The sequence below is a fragment of the Ranitomeya imitator genome, chromosome 4 (assembly GCF_032444005.1).
Source record: "Ranitomeya imitator isolate aRanImi1 chromosome 4, aRanImi1.pri, whole genome shotgun sequence".
Classification (NCBI taxonomy): Eukaryota; Metazoa; Chordata; class Amphibia; order Anura; family Dendrobatidae; genus Ranitomeya; species Ranitomeya imitator.
Genome location: NC_091285.1, coordinates 347,327,172 through 347,350,315, shown reverse-complemented (window position 1 = coordinate 347,350,315; position 23,144 = coordinate 347,327,172). Strand labels below are relative to the sequence as shown.

The 23,144-nt window shown below is 42.7% G+C and overlaps 1 protein-coding gene across 3 annotated transcripts in view; it reads left to right on the top strand.

The window, feature by feature from the left end:
- GRAMD4 (GRAM domain containing 4) overlaps nucleotides 1-18,841 on the top strand; it is a 226,276-nt gene extending 207,435 nt beyond the window's left edge. For all 3 annotated transcript variants that reach the window (XM_069764984.1, XM_069764983.1, XM_069764985.1), the window contains one exon: nucleotides 10,309-18,841. In XM_069764984.1, coding sequence (XP_069621085.1) covers nucleotides 10,309-10,410 — 102 coding nt within the window. In that variant the 3' untranslated portion in view covers nucleotides 10,411-18,841. The remainder of the gene's footprint in view (nucleotides 1-10,308) is intronic.
- Nucleotides 18,842-23,144: the final 4,303 nt, after the last annotated feature.

Here is a 23,144-nt window from a genome sequence, read left to right as displayed (position 1 = left end):
CAACCTGTTCTTTTTTTAGTTCATAATCTTGCAGAACTTTTTCCACTAAGGTCTGGAGAAACCGGCTGCTGTGATGAGCTTTAGTATCTTTTACTGCCAGTGTCTTGGTAACAATTTTTTGTTTTCACAAACAAATCGAACGTTGATAGCAAAATAGTTCTGTGATGTGTGCAGGCATCCATTTTTAGAAATGCAAAGCTTCTCTTGAGTCTTTTTAAGATCTTCCTTTTGGTTAAGGGCTTCTTCAATCACTAATTTTCTAATACCGTATATACTCGAGTATAAGCCGATCCGAGTATAAGCCGACCCCCCTAATTTTGCCACAAAAAACTGCGAAAACTTATTGACTCGAGTGTAAGCCTAGGGTAGGAAATGCAGCAGCTACCGGTGAATTTCAAAAATAAAAATAGATGCTCTATACCGTTCTTTATTGCCCCATAAGATGCTCCATATAAAGCTGTACCACATATAATTCTCCATATTGTTCATTGTTGCCCCATTGATGCTCGATATAAAGCTGTGCCACATATAATGCTCTGCACCGTTCATTATGGCCCCATAGATGCTCCATATAAAGCTGTGCCACATTTAATGCTCTGCACCGTTGATTATGGCCCCATAGATGCTCCATATAAAGCTGTGCCACATTTAATGCTCTGCACTGTTCATTATGGCCCCATAGATGCTCCATATAAAGCTGTGCCATATGGAATGCTCTGCACTGTTCATTATGGCCCCATAGATGCTCCTTATAAAGCTGTGCCATATATGGTGCTCTGCACCATTGAGTATGACCCCATAGATGCTCCTTATAAAGCTGTGCCCCATATAAATTGCTCTGCACCGTTGATTATGGCCCCATAGATGCTCCTTCTAAAGCTGTGCCCCATATATAATGCTCTGCACCGTTGATTATGGCCCCATAGATGCTCCTTCTAAAGCTGTGCCCCATATATAATCCTCTGCACCGTTGATTATGGCCCCATAGATGCTCCTTTTAAAGCTGTGCCCCATATATAATGCTGCTGCTGCATTAAAAAAATAAAAATCACATACTCACCTCTCTTGCTCAGGACGCCGGCGTTTTCAATATTTACCTGCTCCTCGTGCGGCTCCGTCTCCAGCAGTGACGCTCAGCAGAGGGCGCGCACTGACTACGTCACCGCGCCCTCTAACCTGAGCGTCACTGCTAGAGGACGCTGCAGACAGAGCCGCAGCGGAGCGAGGAGCAGGTAAATATCGCGCAGCGCTCCCCGTATACTTACCTGCTCCTGGCGCGGTCCCTGCAGTCCCTGGCTTCACCATCGCTGCATCTTCTTCCTGTATTGAGCGGTCACAGTTACCGCTTATTTACAGCAATGAATATGCAGCTCCACCCCTATGGGAGGTGGAGCTGCATATTCATTTCTGTAATGAGCGGTGCCATGTGACCACTCAGTACAGGAAGAATCTGCAGCGCCAGGGACTGCAGGGACCGCGCCGGGACTAGGTAAGTATAATTACACAGCCCCCGCTCCCCCTCCCCTGCTGACCTCCCGGTATATGACTCGAGTATAAGCCGAGAGGGGGACTTTCAGCCGAGTATATACGGTACTTTCTTTCCAGAGACACACCAAGTTTGCGAGCCATTTCTCCATTAGGAGCTGTAAAAGCTGGTCGTGCAAATAATGGTACTTAGCTCATCGAGCTTGTTGTGAAGGACTATCTTTTAAACACATCTGCTGTCATTGTTACAGTAACTTTGTCACTTACAAAATATCTTGTAACTGACGTTAGAGCCACTCTTTCCTCCTGCTTTGTCTGGCAGGAAGTGCTGGTCTCTGGTTTCTCGATTCTGCTGTGATCTTTTTCAGTCACAGCTTTGTAAACTTCTGGGTGACAGCGTTATAAATGTCTTTTTAGATTGGAAGCTCTTGAAGGAGCATTTTTACCACTGCCTGAGTATGCACTGATTCTGGCATCACCACATTTGTTTTCATCCGGGTCACTTATACACTTACACACAAAATGTTTATTATCTTGAGTCACTGTGAAATGCTCAAATACAGAGGACTTCATAAGATGCTTCTTAGGCCGGGTTCACATTGCGTTAACAGCAGCCCGTTGAACACATACGTTCACGGGCTGCTGTTAACGCAAGTGCCGGTATGGCAGAGCACTAGCGCAGATAGAGCTAGCAGATGCTCTATCTGCGCTAGCAGTCACTGACCCGAAAACGCTGCAGCCCGCGTCTTGGGGTCCGTCACTCGATGACGGCACATCGCTAGCGCACGCCCATTGTGGGCGTGCGCTAGCGATGCGTCCGACATTGGATTCAATGGCGGCGTTAACGGACTGCCACGGTGTAACGAAGTCTGTCTAACGCAATGTGAAGCCAGCCTTAGACATTTTGTAATTATATAAATTTGCTCTCAAAATAATTTTGTCCTGTAAAAAAAAAAAATAGTATATTGTAATTCGTGCAAGAATATGGAATCGTGCACTGTATAATTTGGGATATAAATAAAACAATATTTGCATAAATCAATAGGACAGATAAGTATAAATTTATCCTACGCCTCATTGGGGGACACAGACCGTGGGTGTATGCTGCTGCCACTAGAAGGCTGACACTAAGTGATACAAAGAAAGTGATCTCCTCCCCTGCAGTATACACCCTCCTGCTGGCTCTCAGCTAACCAGTTCTTGCTTAGTGTCTGTAGAAGGTACTTGGATCTGGTTCATACCCCAACATTTTTATTTTATTTTTTTACTTTTCTGTATAATTTTATTTTTTAATTAACGGAGTGAAGGGGGCGTGTGATCCTTTCAAGATTCCGATCTCCCCCGAATCATCAACAGGTGAGCACGCCAAGTATACCTCCCCGTACCCTCTCCTGCGATGTGGGAAGCCATGCCTGAGCTCACTTCCGGGGCGACGGTTCCTTTGAGTCCCGATCTCCCCACACCAGCAGCGGGCGAGCACATGGAGTGTCGCCTCTATGTATCCTCTCCTGGAGCCAGGCCTACAGCCGGACAACTGGCTCTGTCCACCCGGGGGCTGGAACTCCGTGGATGTACAGAGGCCCCTCTCTTTGGCGTCCAAGCAGCCCTCACTGTCCCACCACTGTTAAAGCGGATGGCACAAGGAGGCGGACTATTCCTCTCCACCTCCCTAACAAAGGGATGGTGGATTGAAGTTTATCCCTCTATCCCTGCACTGTCCACGCTGCAATACTTGACCTGCAGCAGAACAATAGAGTGCGCGTGCTTTCCTCAGCGCTGAAACCCAGTAATCGCGGTGGCTCCATGCCGGGACGCGCACCGATGGTGAGTAGATCCAGTAAGCGATGGGCCTGTGCAGAGGGATATTCACATGCGGACAGGCAGCCTCAGCTTCCCTGTGACTCACCTCCCTGAGGTAACGCTCAGGCCGGCTGCAGAAATTTAGCTCCCTGCTTCGGACGATGTGTAGGCCGCATCCCGAAAGACGCGCCCGCACTATGGCATGCTAAGGTGGCTCCGATCACCTTTTCTGGCCCTTCTTCCCTGGCACGGGAGCGATCTCTTCCCTCAGCAACGCTGGTATTGCTTACGCCGGCTGCAGAAATTTAGGCCCTGGCTTGGGCCTATTCATGGAAGTCATGAGGCTCTGCCCACATCACGAATGTGGCCCCCACCCCCCGAATTGGCGCCTCTGCAACTCCGGTGGCCATCTTGGTCCACCCTGCCAGAACACACAGGGGCTATGGTTTTGTATTAAAGGGGCACAACGACTCTGCATCCGGGTAAGGAAGTACTGCTCTCTTCCCCTGCATCTTCCCTCTATACTTAACATGACCAGTATTTCCTGCCACATGACCAGTATTACCTGGTCTTAAAGGCACCTGACCAGTATTACCTGGTCTTAAAGGCGTATGACCAGTATTACCTGGTCTTAAAGGCGCATGACCAGTATTCCCTAGTCTTAAAGGCACATGACCAGCATTCCCTGGTCTTAAAGGCGCATGACCAGTATTACCCGGTCTTAAAGGCACATGACCAGTATTCCTGGTCTTAAAGGCACATGACCAGTATTCCTGGTCTTAAAGGCACATGACCAGCATTTCCTGGTCTTAAAGCCGTCGGCTAGCAGGAGCCGCAAGTATTCTAGAAACGTATAGGCGTCTAGAATTGCACACGCACCTAGAAAATGGAAGTTTCATTTCCTGATCCCTCACCAATGATTTGCTGAAAACATGTCTCTGAATATGGATCGGGTATTGCCTTGGTCTGGACTCACCACAACTTCAGAAAAGGATGGATTTGCCTATTTATATCATTAACCAATCTCTGTAGATTGACGAGGACTTCAGTTCTACTCTAGATCACTCAGTGTTCCTCTGAGGAAACTAAACTCCCTCGCAGAGCATCTGCCATTCACCCGGACAGGGAGCGTCCGGATAAGCGATCCACTGGACAGAAACCTCTGCAAGCGCGGTATCCTTTTTCAGCCAATATGCAAACACGCGGGGTGCTCCTTCCCTTAGACTTGAGATGCCATGCCTGGTCTGTTTCTTAAGGGCGGCGGGTCCTTTTAAAGGACACCGATCTCCCCACACCTGCAATAGACGAGCACATGGAGTGTCGCCTCCATGTATTCTCTTCTACATCCTGGCCTAACGCCGGGCAACGAGCCCTGTCCACCCAGGGACCTTAACTCTGTGGATGTACAGAGGCTCCTTTTTTTGGCGTTCGAACACCCACTCTGCATCTCCACTATTTAGCAGATGATGCATGAAGGAGGACGATCCCTTTCCACTTCCCTGTTAAGAGGATGGTGGATCGAGGGTTCATCATTTTAACTCCCCACAGTCAAAAGAGAGCGGCGATAGTAAGACGGTTTTTCCTCCTTCTGCATGCATCCGCGCATTCTGCCACTTGGCATTTTAACCGGGTAGAATCTCCTGTGGCATACCTACCAGTATCCCTACCCGATGGATCATCAATTAAAAATACAACCGACTGTCAGATAGCAAATCTAGTTCTTTCCGTCTTGCGGCCTCCAGTTCAGCGCGCTACCCTCCCTTAGCCACATGTGTTGCTAGAGCAATGGTCTCTTGGTCAGAGACCTTAACTATTTTGATTTCCTATAGACCCAACCAGCAGTGGATCGGTTGTCCAGGACGGTTTAGATCTAAGGGATCTTGGTTCCAAAATGGGGACCGAAAAGTAAGACTGATCCTGAACCTCAAACTTCTACCAAGCTTGACAAGGTCCCCCTTCTTCGGATTGAGTTCCCCCGCTCAACCATTACTTCAATGGAAAAGGGGGGAGTTTCTGGCTTCCACCGACATTCGGGATGCTTACCTTCACAATCCTATGTTTTTCCCTCTTCAAAATTCCTTCGCTTTCCCTTTTGCGAACAGCATTTTCAGATCACGGCCTTGTCCTTCGGCCTTGCTACCGCATCCAGAGTATTCGCAAGGGTTATGGGGCTGTCATGTTCCTCTTGCACACTAGAGGCGTGGTCGTCCTTCCCTACCTGGTCGACTTTCTAGCCGCTCCTTCAGCCCGGCGCTGAGTCGTCTAGATCTCTTGCGACACCCTCTCTCTCCTGGGCTGGCAGTTAAACTTAGACAAGTTTTTTCCTCATTTCCAGCCCAGCAGATATCCTTTTTAGAGGATGATCCTGCAATCTTCCAGAAGTTTGGTGATTCTCCCTTGAGACCAGGCCGTGGCCCTTCAACAGGGAGCTCGCGCACTTGTTCACTCATCCCCTCATTCCATTCGATTTGCTAGGAGTGTTCTGAGGAAAATTGGTGACGACAATGGAAGTGGTTTCCGTAGCTCCTCTCGTTTTCTGCAGGTCAATCAGGCTTTCAGAGAGTAGTCTCAGAGCTCCTACCTTATTTACGGAAGATCCTTTCTCCCAGTTATTAGTGACTACCGATGCCAGTCCTCTCCTCCTGATCATTGTTCTGGGGATCCGAACGGTACAGCTAGTTCTACAGCAGGTTCACTGCCTTCTGGCGGGTCACCCCATCCGATTCAATCGGACAATCCCACGTCTGTGCCATACGTCAATCATCTAGCGGGTACCCACGGTCTGGCGTCATGGCCGAGGTACCACATATTCTCTGTTCGGCCACGATCTATCATTTGGTGATCTCAGCACTACACATCTCAGGTGTAGAACTCTGGGCGGTGGATGCCGTCAGGGTCCCGCCTCATGTGATAAGGAACTTCACCCGGAAGTCTTCCATCAGATCCGTCTTCTCTGGAGCACTACAGATGTAGGTCGGATGGCATCCAGACTGAATGCCAATGTGCTCGAAGTTCATTGTTCGGCCTCCAGGTCCAAAAGCCATCGCAGTGCATGCTCTGGTTCCTCCATGGTACCAGTTTCCTTCACCCCTCTTCCACTACTTCCGAGATCTTTTCGGAAGCAGGAAGGGCCCCAGTGATCCTAGGAGATCCGTACTGACCATGTCAGGTTTTTTCTCGTTTGCTGAACTAGTATTTTTCCATCTTAGTGCAACAAAACTGCAAATATGGACTTCCTCGCAGGGAGTCTTCACATGTGGTTCTTCCCTATCGCATATCATTAGATCTTTGGGACCTTAATGATCCTGTGAGTCTTAAAGTAGACTCCTTTTGATCCGGACAGACTTTACTATCAGTGAGCATCGCCCATTTTTCTTTGCAATCTCATCCTGACGAGTCTTCGGAGCTAACCGCTCTGTTCTTTCAGACCTTTTCCCTTATTATCGTCAAGGCAAGGTTGTCTACAGGTAATCCCCATCCCTTGTTACCAAGGTGGTATTGTATTCCCACAGTTATGAGGGCATCGTTCTTCCCTCATCTCTTTCGGCACCAGTCCACATAACGGAATGGGTTCCCCATATTCTGGATGTGGTGAGTGCTCTGAGTAGGTACGTCTCGAGGACAGCGTACTTCCGAAGGTTGGACGCTTTATTTGGGCTACCTCACTGTAAGAGAACTGCTTCCGGACGGTTACTGGAAGGGTTTAGCCGTTTCATCGGCCATGTTAGCTTGGTGGATTTGTTACACCATCCAGGAATCCTCCCATGTTAGATGTCGGCCTATCTCCCTGTCTGTTGAGGTTTCTTGGAATCTAGGCACCAGGCGTCGGCACAGCATGACTGCAAGTTTGCGGTTTCGTCCAGTCTGCATACATTCTTGAAGCACTATAATTCCCAGACTTTCACAGATGTGAGTCTGGGCAGGTGGACTCTGCAGGCCGCGGTGTCGCACTTGTAAGTAGCGGTTACACATGGCCTGATCTGATGTTGTCCCGACCCAGGGACTGGTTTGGTACGTCCCAAGGTCTGTGTCCCCCAATGAGGCGTAGGAGAAATAGGGATTTTTGTTCACTCACCGTAAAATCCTTTTCTCCGAGCCAATCATTGGGGGACACAGCTCCCACCCTATTAGCTTGTGCTTGTTTTATAATTTGACATGCTATACTCTCATATATATATATAATGTGACATGCTATATGCTCATATGTTGTTGATCTCCTACTGCTTTTGCACCGAACTAGTTCGCTTAGAGCCAGCAGGAGGGTGTATACTGCAGGGGAGGAGCTAACTTTCTTTGTATCACTTAGTGTCAGCCTCCTAGTGGCAGCAGCATACACCCACGGTCTGTGTCCCCCAATGTTTGGAGAAAAGGATTTTACGGTGAGTACACAAAAATCCCTATATTTTTTAAATGTGTTAAAAATCTTTAGGGTAAGTTCACAGGACTTTGTTGCTGCTTTTTTTTGCTGCGTTTTTTTATGCTAATTTAGGTGCATTTTTGGTGCGTGTTTTTTTTCTCTTTTTCCAGGCTAATGTCCTTGGATTTTCAGCAGCAAAAATGCAGGTATCGTTATTTGCTGCGTTTTTGCTGCTGACAATCCAAGGACATTAGCCTCTGCTGCGTTTTTTTCAACACCCATTCAAGTCAATGGGTGAAAAAACGCAGCAAAAACGCTGAAAGAAGTGACATGCTCTATGTAAAAAAAAAAAAATGCAGCAAAGCACAAAATACTGATCAAACAAAAAACCAATGTGTGTGCATGAGATTTCTGAAATCTCATAGGCTTTGCTGGTACTGTAAAAAGCAGCTGAAAATTAGCATAAAAAAACGCAGCAAAAATACGCAGCAAAAAAGTCCTGTATGAACTTACCCTTACTCTGAACTTTCAATGTCAAAGCTTCTCTGAGCAGGGCACAGCTCAGTAAATGCTTCACATCATATTTCTTCACAGTCTATGAAGAGGGGAGGATGGAAGGAGGGAGCATGTTTGTGCTGAATCACATTCCTGAAACACACACACACACACACACACACGTCCTCATCGATCGATAGCCCCGAACTATTTAAGCGCGCTTTGAAAACCCATCTCTTCAAACAAGCCTACCACATCAACTACTCAGTAAACTAACTTTGCCGTATTCCCTCCTTCCAAATATTATTTTGAATCTGCACCCTACTATTCATCTGTCTCCACACCCTCCATGCACATGATAACTGCACTTGATACTTGACTATTGCACTTCTCGTAAACACACAGGCTGATGACCGGATCATGCAGCTTTATATGAAAATCCCTATTTATTATAACTGCCAGACCTAAAATAACAAGCACTTTTCACCTATTGTGTCCCCCCATTTCCTTGTAGATTGTAAGCTTGTGAGCAGGGCCCTCACCCCTAATGTCACTGTTTAATTGTCTTAACTTGTTTTGAATTTATTGTCTGTACATGTCCCCGCTTAATTGTAAAGTGCTGCGGAATAGGTTAACGCCATATAAATAAAAATTATCGATCCTGTTACTGTATTTCCGAATTTAAGATGTTAGAAAACATTTTTTTCCCTTATATTCTATGTATAGTCTATATGTCATCAGAGCAGCTAATTTCTCCAAACATGAGCTAAGAGGAAAAACAAACTAAAGCACCACATTTACTGGACTATTGATGTATGCACAGTTTGAGAGTTTAGATATGCTTTAGGAAGTACTTCCCTTCTTTAATCCTGCTTTCCTGTTCACTCCAGAAATTCTGAGATGAATGTAGGCTTTCCTTCCCTGTGGGTGTGTTTTTTCCCCTTATCTGTAGAGGAGGAGCTTCACTACTTATCATGAACATAAACTGCAGCACAGATTCATCTCCGCTAAAAGTCTAGACCTTAGATCAGGAATAGGACATACATTTATAGGACATTTCATAACTTTCCCAAATTCTTATGAAAACAATATTCCCCACAAACTTTATTGAACTACTTTACCCAATTTATTATATATTTTAGGAGTCGATCCATTTTTTGCTGACTCCACCAAAATGGGCTCTGGCTCCGACTCCATGACTCCTTCTCCACAGCCCTGATTTAAAGAACAGTTAAGTTGCACTCACAGATATCATGCCAGGCCGGTGAATCAAGCACCGTGCCAGGAAACCCCGATGCTGGAGAAATTTGCACAGCTCCAGTCCACGGCCAGAAGCACTGACCCTGACCCGGGGTTTGCGTGAAGTCATCCACTCATACCAGAATGGGAGGAATAGAACTAAACAACAGCATGTGTGAAAAATACATTGGTATACAAATAGATCACAAATTGCACATGAGTTAACAGTGTGATGCAGCAGTAAAAAAGGCAAACGCAGTTCTAGGATGTATTAAGAGAAGCATAGCGTGTAGAACATAGTCTATATCACATGAAATAATTAGCCCCCTTTTCTCCTCCTTGGTCAGGCCTGCTCTGGAATACTGTGTCCAGTTCTAGGCACAATATTGTGAAAACCATATTGAAAAACTTGAGCAAGTTCAGAGAAGAGCTATCATAATGGTGAAAGGACTGCAAAGTATGTCCTACGAGTAACAGTTAAAGTATATGGGAAGGTTTAGCTTGCGAAAAAGACTAAGAGGAGACTTAATAGCTGTCTACAAATATCTGAAGGGAATGTCACAGTATAGAGGGGTCATCATCTCATTTGCACATGAAACACAAGAATCAATGGAATGAAACAGAGGGGGAAGATACAGATTAGATATTAGAAAAAACTTTTTGACAGTGAGGGTGATCAATGAGTGGAACAGGCTGCCGCGAGAGGTGGTGAGTTCTCCTTCAATGGAAGTCTTCAAACAGGTTGGACAGACATCTGTCGGAGATGGTTTAGTGAATCCTGCGGTGCATTGAGCCGGGGGTTGGACACGATGACATGGAGACCCCTTCCTACTCTAACATTCTATGATTCTATGACCTCTAGTTATGAGGCCACGTTGTAATGTTGGTTTGTGCTATTATTCTGTTTAATCTTCTCAAACCTTTTCTTGCAGCCTCTTATTTTTGGCGCCATGGTGCACAGAGATGAAGCATTTGAGACCATCTTTAACCAATATATGAAAATCACTTCAGCAGCAACGAACAGTGACACATAAGATACTGTCATTCTTCACCATGACTTTATAATGTTCTTTTTGCCTTCCACTTCTTTAGTCCATTTTGCAATAATTTTCATGAAGAGGGTATTTTTTTGCTGTCACAGAGAGCAAGCATTCTGTGTTTTATGTACTCTACCCTAATATATATTTTTATATATATATATATATATACTAAAAGTAATAATGCACATGAAATGATTACCCTTGCTAACAGTTGTTCTCCTGTTTCATGTATTTATTATTTTTTATGTAATTTTTAATGTTTGTATGTACTTTGAAAAGTCTGACATATTGATTGGGTTTCAGTCAGATATGTGGTACCATAGTACTACTTAGAGAGAATTTGTTACACAGAAATGTTTCTTTTCATGTTGGCAAAATCCAGATAAATAATGGATAACTTTTTCTACAAAGTATCTCCTGACAGTAAATTATGAAACATAAAAAATTGCACTTATAGTTGTTTTACCTGTTTTAGTGTTTCAATGTAAAAATAATGAATTATGTAGGCTTTGCAAACTATAATGCCCATCAGTAACTCTAGAATGCATCATTGCTGTTTGTCGTCCATTTTTCTTTTTAGGATACTGATAAAAATTTCAAATACATTTTGCTTGTTCATTTTCTAATATACATTTAAAAGCAAGCATTTATATATTGTAATCCTCTCATCAGTGTTTTGGGGAAAACCAGTGGTAGTAATGTACAGGTATTTGTTCACTAATTAAAACGATACACATTAGTTGCTTCATTGCAGGGAAATCCTTATTATTATCCACATGAAAATTGAAGTGCAAGTGCTTTGGTTATTGCAAGTGGACTTGCATTCCTGAGACAGAGGTTGCTTTCTCTGACAGTGTTCACAGCCTCTGTGTCTGTTAATTAACTGGAGGTGGCTCTGGGCTGGAAAAAAATGAAGGGTAACTGTGGACTGCAAGTGCGCTTGCAGTGCCCTGTGAACTTGCAGTTCTATTGCAACGGATCAGGAAGATATTGGTGTTTGTTTTAATTGTTACACATTGATTAGTAGAATATCTGATTTCACCATAAAACACTGCCAAGAGGTTCCCTTTAAACTAGTGAACAATTTTTTACCCTCAACCCCTATTTGCTGGTACTTTGTGTAGAGTTCAGAGGAGCTGTAGTTCCTGATACTTGCTATATACAGTTAATAGGAGGTGAACCAAACCATAAACTGCAAAATTTTTCATTCATCATAGGGTTTAATTCATCCCTTGTTTCCAGATTTTAAGGTTCTCCGAACTAATAGTGTTCTTTACCGTGAGGTCATTAGGCTGATATCGGAGCACGGATTGCTAAAGAATGGTCTGGTCAAGGGTCTCCAGACCTGAGCATGCCAGCCTCATTGAAATATTTGAAGCCGCCCGTCTCAGGAGAAATTGAACAGAGATCCATTGACGTTTGTTAGTTAAATGTCACTAGTTTAGAAAAATGCTGAAACTAAAGAATTTTCAGTGTAATTGATTATCCAGAGTTAAGGCTCTCAAAAATTTTGTCTGATTAGTGTCCTGTTCAAGGTGTAATTTGGAGCTTTGCCTAAAGATAAGCTTCTGGCTAAAGCCTGACCTTATGACCGCTGCGTGCATTTCCCACTCTGCTGTGGACATCAAAGTCTAGCAGTTTTGCATTGAAACAGGAGAGCGCCTCAATATCTTATCGGTAATATGCTCTCATTTGTGTATGTCTAAAGCTATCCTGCCCAATACTTCCACATTTCACTTTCCCACAGTAGAGTTAGCTGTAAGCATGCAGTGATGCATTTTATTGTAAAAAAAAAAAAAAATGTTTTTACCCCCAAGGTGTTCATTGTGTAGATAATGTCAGCATTTTCCATATTTTCAATAGCTGCACTTAGACGGGTGAGAGGGGTGGAGCGATTACAAGAATTTTCTATTTTTGATTTGTGGCTTTGCAGACCATCGTGAATCATGATGTCGGCCAGTAAACAACATCCTAATAGAAATGCTAAAGATAAAATGTAGCCGTACAGTAGTAATTCCAGCAGGCGGTCTGATGTCTAGGAACACTGCCATAAGCATCATTTTTTATAAAAGTTTTCCCTTTATAGCTGTCTTATTTTGTAGAGCCTTTAAATGAATTGTATAAATTAAATGGTACAAACTTGATAAATAAGCAATTATTATAATACTTCCATTATTATACCATTTTAATTAATGTACAACTTATAACTATTGTCTATTGAAAGGTTTTCTGTCACTTTGAGAGGTTTACATAATTTATTTTTATCAGAAATATTGGACACTTTTGCACCCCATGCGAGCAAAGCTGAGTGCTAATTATGGGGTCAGAGGAATGAGGCACCTTGATGTCTCAGAAGAATAGCTCTATATAATTCTTAGACTTAGTTTGGTAAATGGCTGAATCAGCTTCTGGAGAGGGAAGGTCAAATATGATGCGTTAAGTTTCTGTCCTCTACAAGGGTGTAGAGTAAGAAAAACTTCACTCAGTAGTTCTTGGCTATTGGTATTTTCAAGTCTGAATGTAACGGGATCACTTTAGTAAATCTCATTTGTCTTTAAAGTAACCACAGTATAGAAGATATCTTACTAATAAGTAATTCTAGTTAAATTAATCTCTGGCTAATTTGGTGGTAATGGTCAAATCCATTTGTAAACTTCAGAATCTTCCCTTTGTTTCGAGCATGGGCAAGGAATCGTGATATCCTGAGAACTGTAATGTTGTACATAATGTTCAACTAGATTTAAAAAGTCAGTAAAACAGTGTAAAGGGAACCTTTAGCATTGGAAAATGCCATTTAACAGCACATATAGGGTTAATCTGCAGGTGAATAGTGTTATAATGCTGCCCGGCCACCTTACTGAAGTTGCGTCTACTGGGGAAAAAAATGAATGTATTTCCTCTCAGGAGCTGCCAAATTTCAGTCATAAGGGCATGCGCATGGATTACTGTCAGTGCTCACAGCTTTGCTCTTACTGTGAGAAGCAGCTGCATGCATGCCCCTACACTTTTTAGCCGGCTGTGCAGTGCATCTGTGCAGAGCGATCTGTCAATCAAACTGCCAAGGTATGCTTGCAGCCACCATTTGCATTATAGTGAGCCTTGCTGTGAGCGATGACGGAAGCCCCTCTGTGCATACACCTATGGCTGGAATGCAGTAGCTCCCAGGAAGAAATAAGTTAATATTCTCCCGGAAGCCACACGTTCAGTATGGCAGCCTAGCAGCATTGTAATGCTTTTTACCTGCAGATTAACCCTATATCTGCAGGTACATGCCATTTTCTTAGGTGATTTTGTTCCCTTTAAGTTTAAATGTGCAAGATCTCCTCAGTCACAATATATGCTAGAAAAGTTTACACTGTTTCATTACGTGATTGAATTTGTCACGGGTCACAAATATTGGTTGGTGATGGGTTTTTAGTAATTTTATCGTCTTGCACTCCTTTCATATCTTGTACAGTAGAGATACGATCTTTTTACGATTACTCTCGCCACAGTCCCCTACCTGTAAAATAAAATAAATTCCTGGTTTCCCCTGTGAGGGTGCTGGTAGGGTATATTCATAAAGGCACTGGTTCTTCGGCTCTATATAGTGTCACAGCTCAATCTGGAGAATAATGTGGGTCTACCAGAAGTGCCAGTAGTTACAGTCCCCCCCCCAAAGAGGATATTGCACTGGGAAAATACAGCTGTTAGCTGATTCACCCCTCCCCCTGTATCTGACTTTGTATTTCAGTACCTTACATCCTGGATGACTTTCATTTTGTCATTCTCCAAGTAAAACGAGTTAAAGTATACTGTATACCAATGAATCCAATATTGTAACGATTTGTGCTATTTTCTTATACTGCAGTTAGACTGATTGCTCTCAGCTGGCTAACATGGATCAAAACCTTTTCTCTTTCGACTTTTAATGCACTGGCACTGTGAAGTGTTCCCCCTCAGATAAAGGTACAGCACCTGGTGTAAACACTTTTCTTCCCAGAAGCCCCTGAAGCCTTCGGAATTGTAAAAGCAGCCGAGTTGCAATACAGATTGTCTCTTTAACACAACGGAAAATTAAGGAAAAAAAATATTTCGGGCTAATTAGGACTTCATTGATGTTCTTCACTTCACTGCCTTAGAACAACAAGCAACTCTTGAGATCTATGGTAATTTAGAAGTTATATGGTTATTCCTAAAATATTAAGTAACTACCTCTCCATTGGATAGGGGATAAGTTATGGATTGCTGGAGATCTAGACCCTGGGACCCTCTGAAATCCTGTGATTGAGGCTTTGCAACTCAAAACTAGACTCTGTAGAGCCCCATCTTGAATGGAGCAGACATGAACATGCTTGACATTTGCTCTGTCAATTGTGTATGGAACTGTCAAAGAAAGTGAGTAGTAACATGGATATGGATTCACTTAATATTTTTAGATTAACTCTATAACGTATGATTTATAGGTGGTCTTGGGTAGAACAGCAGGTTACTACCGTACTTAATTTCTTGGCTGTCTTGGGTAGTACTTGTTTTTGGTGGCCTAGGTTAGAAGAGCTGCAGAGCACTTTTATGATCTCTGCCCTATAATTAGGGAACTAGTCTGGGAAGTCTGGTGACACTAGGCCCCCTCTTGCTGTGCATTATTGAACGCATACACTAAATACCTGCTGAGTTATAGCTTTTTTATTGTCCCAAAATACTGTAGGTCAGGGAATTGACAGTTACCTTTTTATGTAGTCTCATTCTATGATGACATTGTAACAATGAACATAGGATTTCTAACTTTTACTTAGTTGTCCCTGAACAGCTGAGTTATCCTTTATAATGATGTCAGTCAAGCACACCCACTACCAGAAGATACAGTGTGTCCCCCCTCTATGAACCTACCCAGTGTAGGTCCTTTTGCATGGGTAATTTAAGTATTACAATATTTGTATTCCCCCTCTCATGCTCTTACATCACAAACCCCTCACAGATACTTGTTTAGTTACAGATCTTTTGCTCACACACTTTGATTTTTTCCATGAACAGAAAAGATGTGACGGATGACAAAAACATAATGGCTGCACTTTTTAAAATTGGTGAATGAATTTGAGCTATTTGGGGGTTAGCGCCCTCATAACAGGCCCTTATCTTGTGTGGTGTAGGGCTCTTAGTTTGCTGCCTTATAATTACAGTAAACTATGTACAGATAATGCTTCCAGGCTCCATAGTTTTCTGGTGGTCCATCATTTTTTTACAGATCTGCTTACAGCTTAATGCTTAGTGTAACTCCTCACTGTACTGTCGATCACCGGTAGCAAAAATGTTCTTTCATCTAGGTATTTTTTCTGCAGTGCCAATTTGAACAGTATGTGCTTTAGTTGCTGCAAAGTGAATATAGAGATGTCTGCAGTAAAGCACACCTGCCATCTCCACTTGGTTGAGGCAGTATTTTCTGCAGCGATTCCACATGGTTAACAAAGGGTTAAATTGCGTTAAAATCTGAAGTTTCCACAACATAGTGTGCAATATGTGTGAAGTTCTGTAGCACTTTCACTGATTTTCTCTGGATATCTGGTACTGCTCGCCATAGTAGATGGCGCTGAAAAGCCACAAAGTTTTAGGCTTATCTGAAATAGTCATTGCCGCATAATCAACTTGGGTGGCGCATACGTGGCTGGCTTCTTTTTGCTACATGATGTTTTCTGCATGCGGGACACAAAAACACAGCTTTACATACCAGCTTTCATTACCACTGGCCACCTTAAAGTATTACTTACCGGTATTCCTTCCTAGTGTGGAGGATCATTGTACCAGTGTTGCGTTGTATGCCGTTCCATGGAGAACTGGTATATTAATGGAGCTTTATCTTATGTAATCTGTGTGGCCTGAATTTTGTAAAATGAAAATACCTAGTGGATGTCATGAAGAAATATTCAGATTTACTTTGTAAATGATTTAGAACCTGTACCACAAGAAAGGTTTTACAATGTGAACCGTAAAAAAAATTACTTTCCATTGAAATAACTGTCAGGGATTTTCCCAATTTTGTAAGCCGTCACTAGACGTTCCAGTATGACCAAATGTTACAAAACACTGGACTGACTTTTCTGATGAGAGAAAGCACTATGAAGAAAGTTGACTGCTGTATTCGTTTTGCAGTGCTGACGTTTAACTGTGAAATGTGGAATTCTGTTTATATTGCAGTTTGTGGTTTTTTTATGAAAGGTTTTCAATAATGTATGTTTGGGATAATTGCAGTTTGTGTCTTTGCAATCACTCTGGCTTGTCGGAGTCTCATTACCATTGTAAGGGGAAATGAAGACAGCCTGATTAGTGCACCATGTGTTTCTACTTTCCGGTTATGACTATGGGATGGTTTTTATTGTAATACAAATGGTCTACGTACTCGCTGATATGGGTCAAATGTGATGAAGAACAAAGTGCATCACGTGGGCAGTATATGATTTCTGGAATGCTCTTATTCATGGCCACCATTGGATTTTGTTCTGTTACATGGCATAGAAAGCAATGATGTGCAATATTCTTTAGTAAGGCTTTGGTCTTGTTCTGTTTCCATAATGTTATTTAGGGCAGGGGTGTCCAACTGCATTCCTCAAGGGCTGCAAACAGGTCATGTTTTCAGGATTTCCTTGTACTGCACAGGTGATAATTTAATCACCTAAACACATAATGATTACAGCACCTTGTGCAAAGCTAAGGAAATCTTGAAAACACGCATGGTTTGCGGCCCTCGAGGAATGCAGTTTGACACCCCTGATTTAGGGTTTTGTATGTCCACAACTACACCATATGTGAATGAGCCTGCGCATCCCTTCAAAATTGACTTACCTGATGGATATATATCTATCTGTCGACCTTGTTGAACAGATAAGATTGAGAGTTGCACAGATTTCATGACTGTAACATACCCTTAAGTGTATGCTGATGGTCTTTTTTTAATTAACGCAGGAGATATCGAAGATCTAGTAGACATGAATATTGGACTTCTTGTTTGTGATACTTTAATTCTACAGAGATTCCTACCGGAATGTAGTTTATTTGTGCCAGTCAGCGAGACCAACCTAAAGATGCCTGTGACATTGTGTACAGAATGTCAAACAGAAACAATCTACAGGGTGAGCCATTTATATGGATATACCTGGGTGGGCCATTTATAAAGTTGGATCCAAAATGGCACTTCAAAATGGCCGCCATGGTCACCACCCATCTTGAAAAATTTTCCCCCTCCCATATACTAATGTGCCACAAACAGGAAGTTGATATCACCAACCATTCCCTTTTTATTTAGGTGCATCCATATACATGGCCCACCCAGGTCTATCCATATAAATGGCCCACCCTGTATATACACAACCCTTTTTTCCCTTTTTTCTCTTAGTGACTTTGTCAGCACAGAATGACTTTTCAAACCAAGTACAAGTGCTCAGTGCTTCACGGCGGGCCAATAATTTATATTTCCCACCTGCTCGGAGATGGAAGGAAAACAAGCAATTGGGAAGATATATTTACATTTTTGAACCTACTGAGAAACACCGAGCGGCAGGACTTGGTATCAATAGTCCTTCTCCAGTGCTGACAGAGCCCATATAAAAAATATGGACCACAGAGACTTGCTATGAAATAGCCATCTATTACTCTGTCGCCTTTTTATTGGCACTTTCCAATACTTGTCCCACACCACATTTCTCAGCAAATTGGTGGCAGTCGAGTGATAGGGTGCTAGTTGGATTGTTGTGTCAGAAAAAGGAGTTGTCGTCATGCGAGAACTTTAGTACAAAGGATTGGTTTTGAAGTTTGTGAGCTTGACTTGCATGTGATGATTTTTCCCTCAGCTGTAGTTTTGGTGTGGTCTACCGAGGAAATTTTTTTTCATATACACTCTAGAATAATGGGATTTATTGAGAAGTTCCCAGGTGGTGGTAGCTATGGAACAAAACTATTTAGTAGAACTATATCCTTGACTTGTGACCTTTCATGAAGGACACATAGACTTCTTTACCAATACACTTGTAGTCATTCTGTATGCAAAGCTTTACCATACTCCTGACTTGGACAGATGGCAACCTCAATTTTACAAAACTGATTACTATGAAAGGGAGTGGCAGCACAGACATGCGTTTCTTGAACATTCAAGAATGAATTGTATATATATTTTTTTGACATTTGTCTCTTATGTATAGAAATGTTTAGTTTTTACTAAACTATAAATCTGAGCGGTTATTATTTCTTCTACCAGACTACATTAGAACGATGTTACTATTTCTATGTCTGAAGTCTGAAAGTCTATTTTTTTGAAGTTGTGAATAATTCTATCTAGTAACAAACTTGTATGTAAGAAGATTAACATGCCCTGTAAATTTTTAAATGATCTTTATTGTTTAACAAAAAGTTGAAGAAAGTCTTGTAAAAAAAATAAAATCTCATTTTGATGAAAATGTTGTTTTGTTTTTTTTTCTTATGCTGGGGATGCGAAGTCTTTTAGTGCACTTTTGTAACCCTTTGTTCTACCTTATTCTCCCAGAGAGGCTTATGGAAGATGAAAGTTGCAATTATTGGACCTGTCAAGTCTGCACGTTGTGGACTGTATTATGGACAAGTGCGGGAACTAAAGACACTGCAGCTGTCCTGAACTTTATCTCTGCATCTTAGAAAAATAGCTGTTTGTGAATATTCCGAAAGGGCTCAACACTTTTCCAGCCCACTTTGAATACCGGATTTCGTCAGATTTGTGATTTTAGACTCTGCTAAGCTACACTAAATCTGATTGCTCAGAGCCCTCGCTAAAGCTCCAAAATTAAGACTTGTTCACACAAAAACTGACTAGTAAATTTCATTTCAAAGTGAATGAGATTTTATAAAAAGTATAAAAGGGGAAAATGTCCGTTATGTTGAATGGAATCTGTCACCTGGTTTTTGCTACCCTTTCTGAGAGCAGCATGATGTTGCAGTTTTGATTTTAAAATTAATTTTATCAGCTGCAAATCTACCAGTTCTCTAAATGCGGAGCTCTTTATAACCATACCTACATCACTGATTAGATTTGCAGCTGCCCATCAGTGCTGGTAACAGGGTTTTACAGAGCCCATGAACATGGAGGACTACATGGCTGCCGGTTTACTAATTCTCTAGTGATCTGTTTGAGTAAAACAGTGAGTTTTATCAAAACTACACGAAGCAGAGCTTGGACATTGGTAACTGACCCAGACTTGGTGTCTAGGACAGGTCAATTCCCTTGAGTGTGGAACTGGGTCCAAAGTGGGTAGTCTACCTCAATACCTTTCAGCTGCCACTGCAGGGTAATTATATTTGGCCCATCCCCACAGCATTATTGATGCTGATACATTTGGAAGTAATTAGGAGGAGGGAAGCCGCCTGCTCTCTCCCCATCATTCTACCTCTACGTCTGATGTATCAGTGCCGCGGATGTGATGACGTCAGTATTTTGCGCCTACTGTACCGAGCACTGTAGCGCTTCAGAGTGCTCGCTGTACCGCAGCAATGGGGAACGAGGAGTGGTGAATTTTTTTTTTAATGTGTGGCCCATTATACTCTATGGAGGACTATGTGGGGAGAAGTATTCAGTATGGAAGACTATTTGGGGCCCATTATACTATATGGAGTACTGTGTGGGGGTCACCACAATGTGCCTTGGGTTTTAAAAGGGGGGAGGGGTACAGTGGGGTATTCATACTCCCACGGTGAATACCTCCATGCGTGCTGTATCATACTGCGTTTGGGAGATACTTTTGTTGGCATCATACTTTGTGGTCTAGTAAGAGGGAAAAATAACTTGTAATTGCTGGAAAGATGTAAGATATGTCACCCAACCAAATATTTTTTTTTGTACACCTGCTTTGGTCAGGTGATCTGACTCTTGAGATCTTTTAATTAAAATGTAATTTGTTTGTGAGACAACCCCTTCAAGTTTGATTCCATATGAAAAGGTTCATCATTATTTGTTAAGGAAAAACTTACTCAATTGAAGACTTTTAAAAAATCTACTATATAATTGTCTAAGGGTCACTTCCGTCTTTCTGTCTGTCTTTCTGTCTGTCACGGATATTCATTGGTCGCGGCCTCTGTCATGGAATCCAAGTCGCTAATTGGTTGCGGCAAAACAGCCACGACCAATCAGCGACGGGCAACATGGCCGCTCCTTCCTCCCCGCAGTCAGTGCCCGCTCTATACTCCCCACCAGTCAGCGCTCACACAGGTTTAATGGCAGCGTTAACCGACAGCACTATGCCACGGTGTAACGCACTCGGATAACGCTGCTATTAACCCTGTGGGACCAACGTTTTACTATTGATGCTAGCTATGCGGCATCAATAGTAAAAAGATCTAATGTTAAAAATAATAAAAAAATAAAAAATCGTTATATACTCACCGTCCATCGGCCCCTCGGATCTACAACAGGCCTTTCCCGCTCGCGACTCTCCGGTAACCGGTCCATGCTGCGATCTCGCGAGATGATGACGTAGTGGTCTTGCGAGACCGCTACGTCATCATCTTGCGAGACCGCAATGCACTCTTGAGACCGGAGCGCGCGAGGAGCGTCGGTAACCGCTTTGCTTGGATCCGGGGGCTCCGGAAGGTGAGTATATAACTATTTTTTTATTTTAATTCTTTTTTTTTTTTTTTTTTTTTACAGGGATATGATGCTCGCATTGCTATATACTACGTGGGCTGTGCGATATACTACGTGGGCTGTGCGATATACTACGTGGGCTGTGCGATATACTACGTGGGCTGTGCAATATACTACGTGGGCTGTGCAATATACTACGTGGGCTGTGCAATATAGTACGTGGCTGGGCAATATACTACATCACTGGGCAATATACTACGTTACTGGGCAATATACTACGTGACTGGGCAATATACTACATGGCTGGGCAACGTGGCTGAGCAATATACTACGTGACTGGGCAATATAGTACGTGACTGGGCAATATACTACATGACGGCAATATACTACGTTATTTGGCAATATAGTACGTTGCTGGGCAATATAGTACGTGGCTGGGCAACATAGTACGTGTGGCTGGGCAATATAGTACGTGGCTGGGCAATATACTACGTGGCTGGGCAATATACTACATCACTGGGCAATATACTACGTGACTGGGCAATATAGTACATGGCTGGGCAACGTGGCTGAGCAATATACTACGTGACTGGGCAATATACTACATGGCTGGTCAACGTGGCTGGGCAATATACTACGTGGCTGGGCAATATAGTAAGTGGCTGGGCAATATAGTAAGTGGCTGGGCAATATAGTAAGTGGCTGGGCAATATAGTAAGTGGCTGGGCAATATAGTAAGTGGCTGGGCAATATAGTAAGTGGCTGGGCAATATAGTAAGTGGCTGGGCAATATAGTAAGTGGCTGGGCAATATAGTAAGTGGCTGGGCAATATAGTAAGTGGCTGGGCAATATACTACGTGGTTAGTCAATATTCTACGTGGGCTGTGCTATATACAACGTGGACATGAATATTCTAGAATACCCGATGCGTTAGAATCGGGCTACCATCTAGTAAATAAATAAATATCAAGGATGGTCCGTGACTTTGTCCAATTTATTATTCTGGCCCTCTGCCTTAGACTTTTCTTCTGTTGAATGAAATGTACAGCTTTCTACAAAATGTGGATTTGAGCTTAGGAGCAGTTGAACAGTAGGATTCAGCATACTGTACACAGAATTCCCTAACAGAAAACTTTAACTTACAATGCATTTCCTTCTTGTTTTTGCAGCTGTAAAGTCTATTAAAATGATGCATTTCTCCACTTTCTGAATGGAAAAGGTGGGGTTTTTCGCCTCAGAAAAATAAAAGCACAGCCAAAGAAATAAAAGGAACTTTAAAAAATTCCCCAAATAATTAAATTATAGTAACATAGTTAGTAAGGCCGAAAAAAGACATTTGTCCATCCAGTTCAGCCTATATTCCATCATAATAAATCCCCAGATCTACGTCCTTCTACAGAACCTAATAATTGTATGATACAATATTGTTCTGCTCCAGGAAGACATCCAGGCCTCTCTTGAATCCCTCGACTGAGTTCGCCATCACCACCTTCTCAGGCAAGCAATTCCAGATTCTCACTGCCCTAACATTAAAGAATCCTCTTCTATGTTGGTGGAAAAACCTTCTCTCCTCCAGACGCAAAGAATGCCCCCTTGTGCCCGTCACCTTCCTTGGTATAAACAGATCCTCAGCGAGATATTTGTATTGTCCCCTTATATACTTATACATGGTTATTAGATCGCCCCTCAGTCGTCTTTTTGCTAGACTAAATAATCCTAATTTCGCTAATCTATCTGGGTATTGTAGTTCTCCCATCCCCTTTATTAATTTTGTTGCCCTCCTTTGTACTCTCTCTAGTTCCATTATATCCTTCCTGAGCACCGGTGTCCAAAACTGGACACAGTACTCCATGTGCGGTCTAACTAGGGATTTGTACAGAGGCAGTATAATGCTCTCATCATGTGTATCCAAACCTCTTTTAATGCACCCCATGATCCTGTTTGCCTTGGCAGCTGCTGCCTGGCACTGGCTGCTCCAAGTAAGTTTATCATTAACTAGGATCCCCAAGTCCTTCTTCCTGTCAGATTTACCCAGTGGTTTCCCGTTCAGTGTGTAATGGTGATATTGATTCCTTCTTCCCATGTGTATAACCTTACATTTATCATTGTTAAACCTCATCTGCCACCTTTCAGCCCAAGTTTCCAACTTAT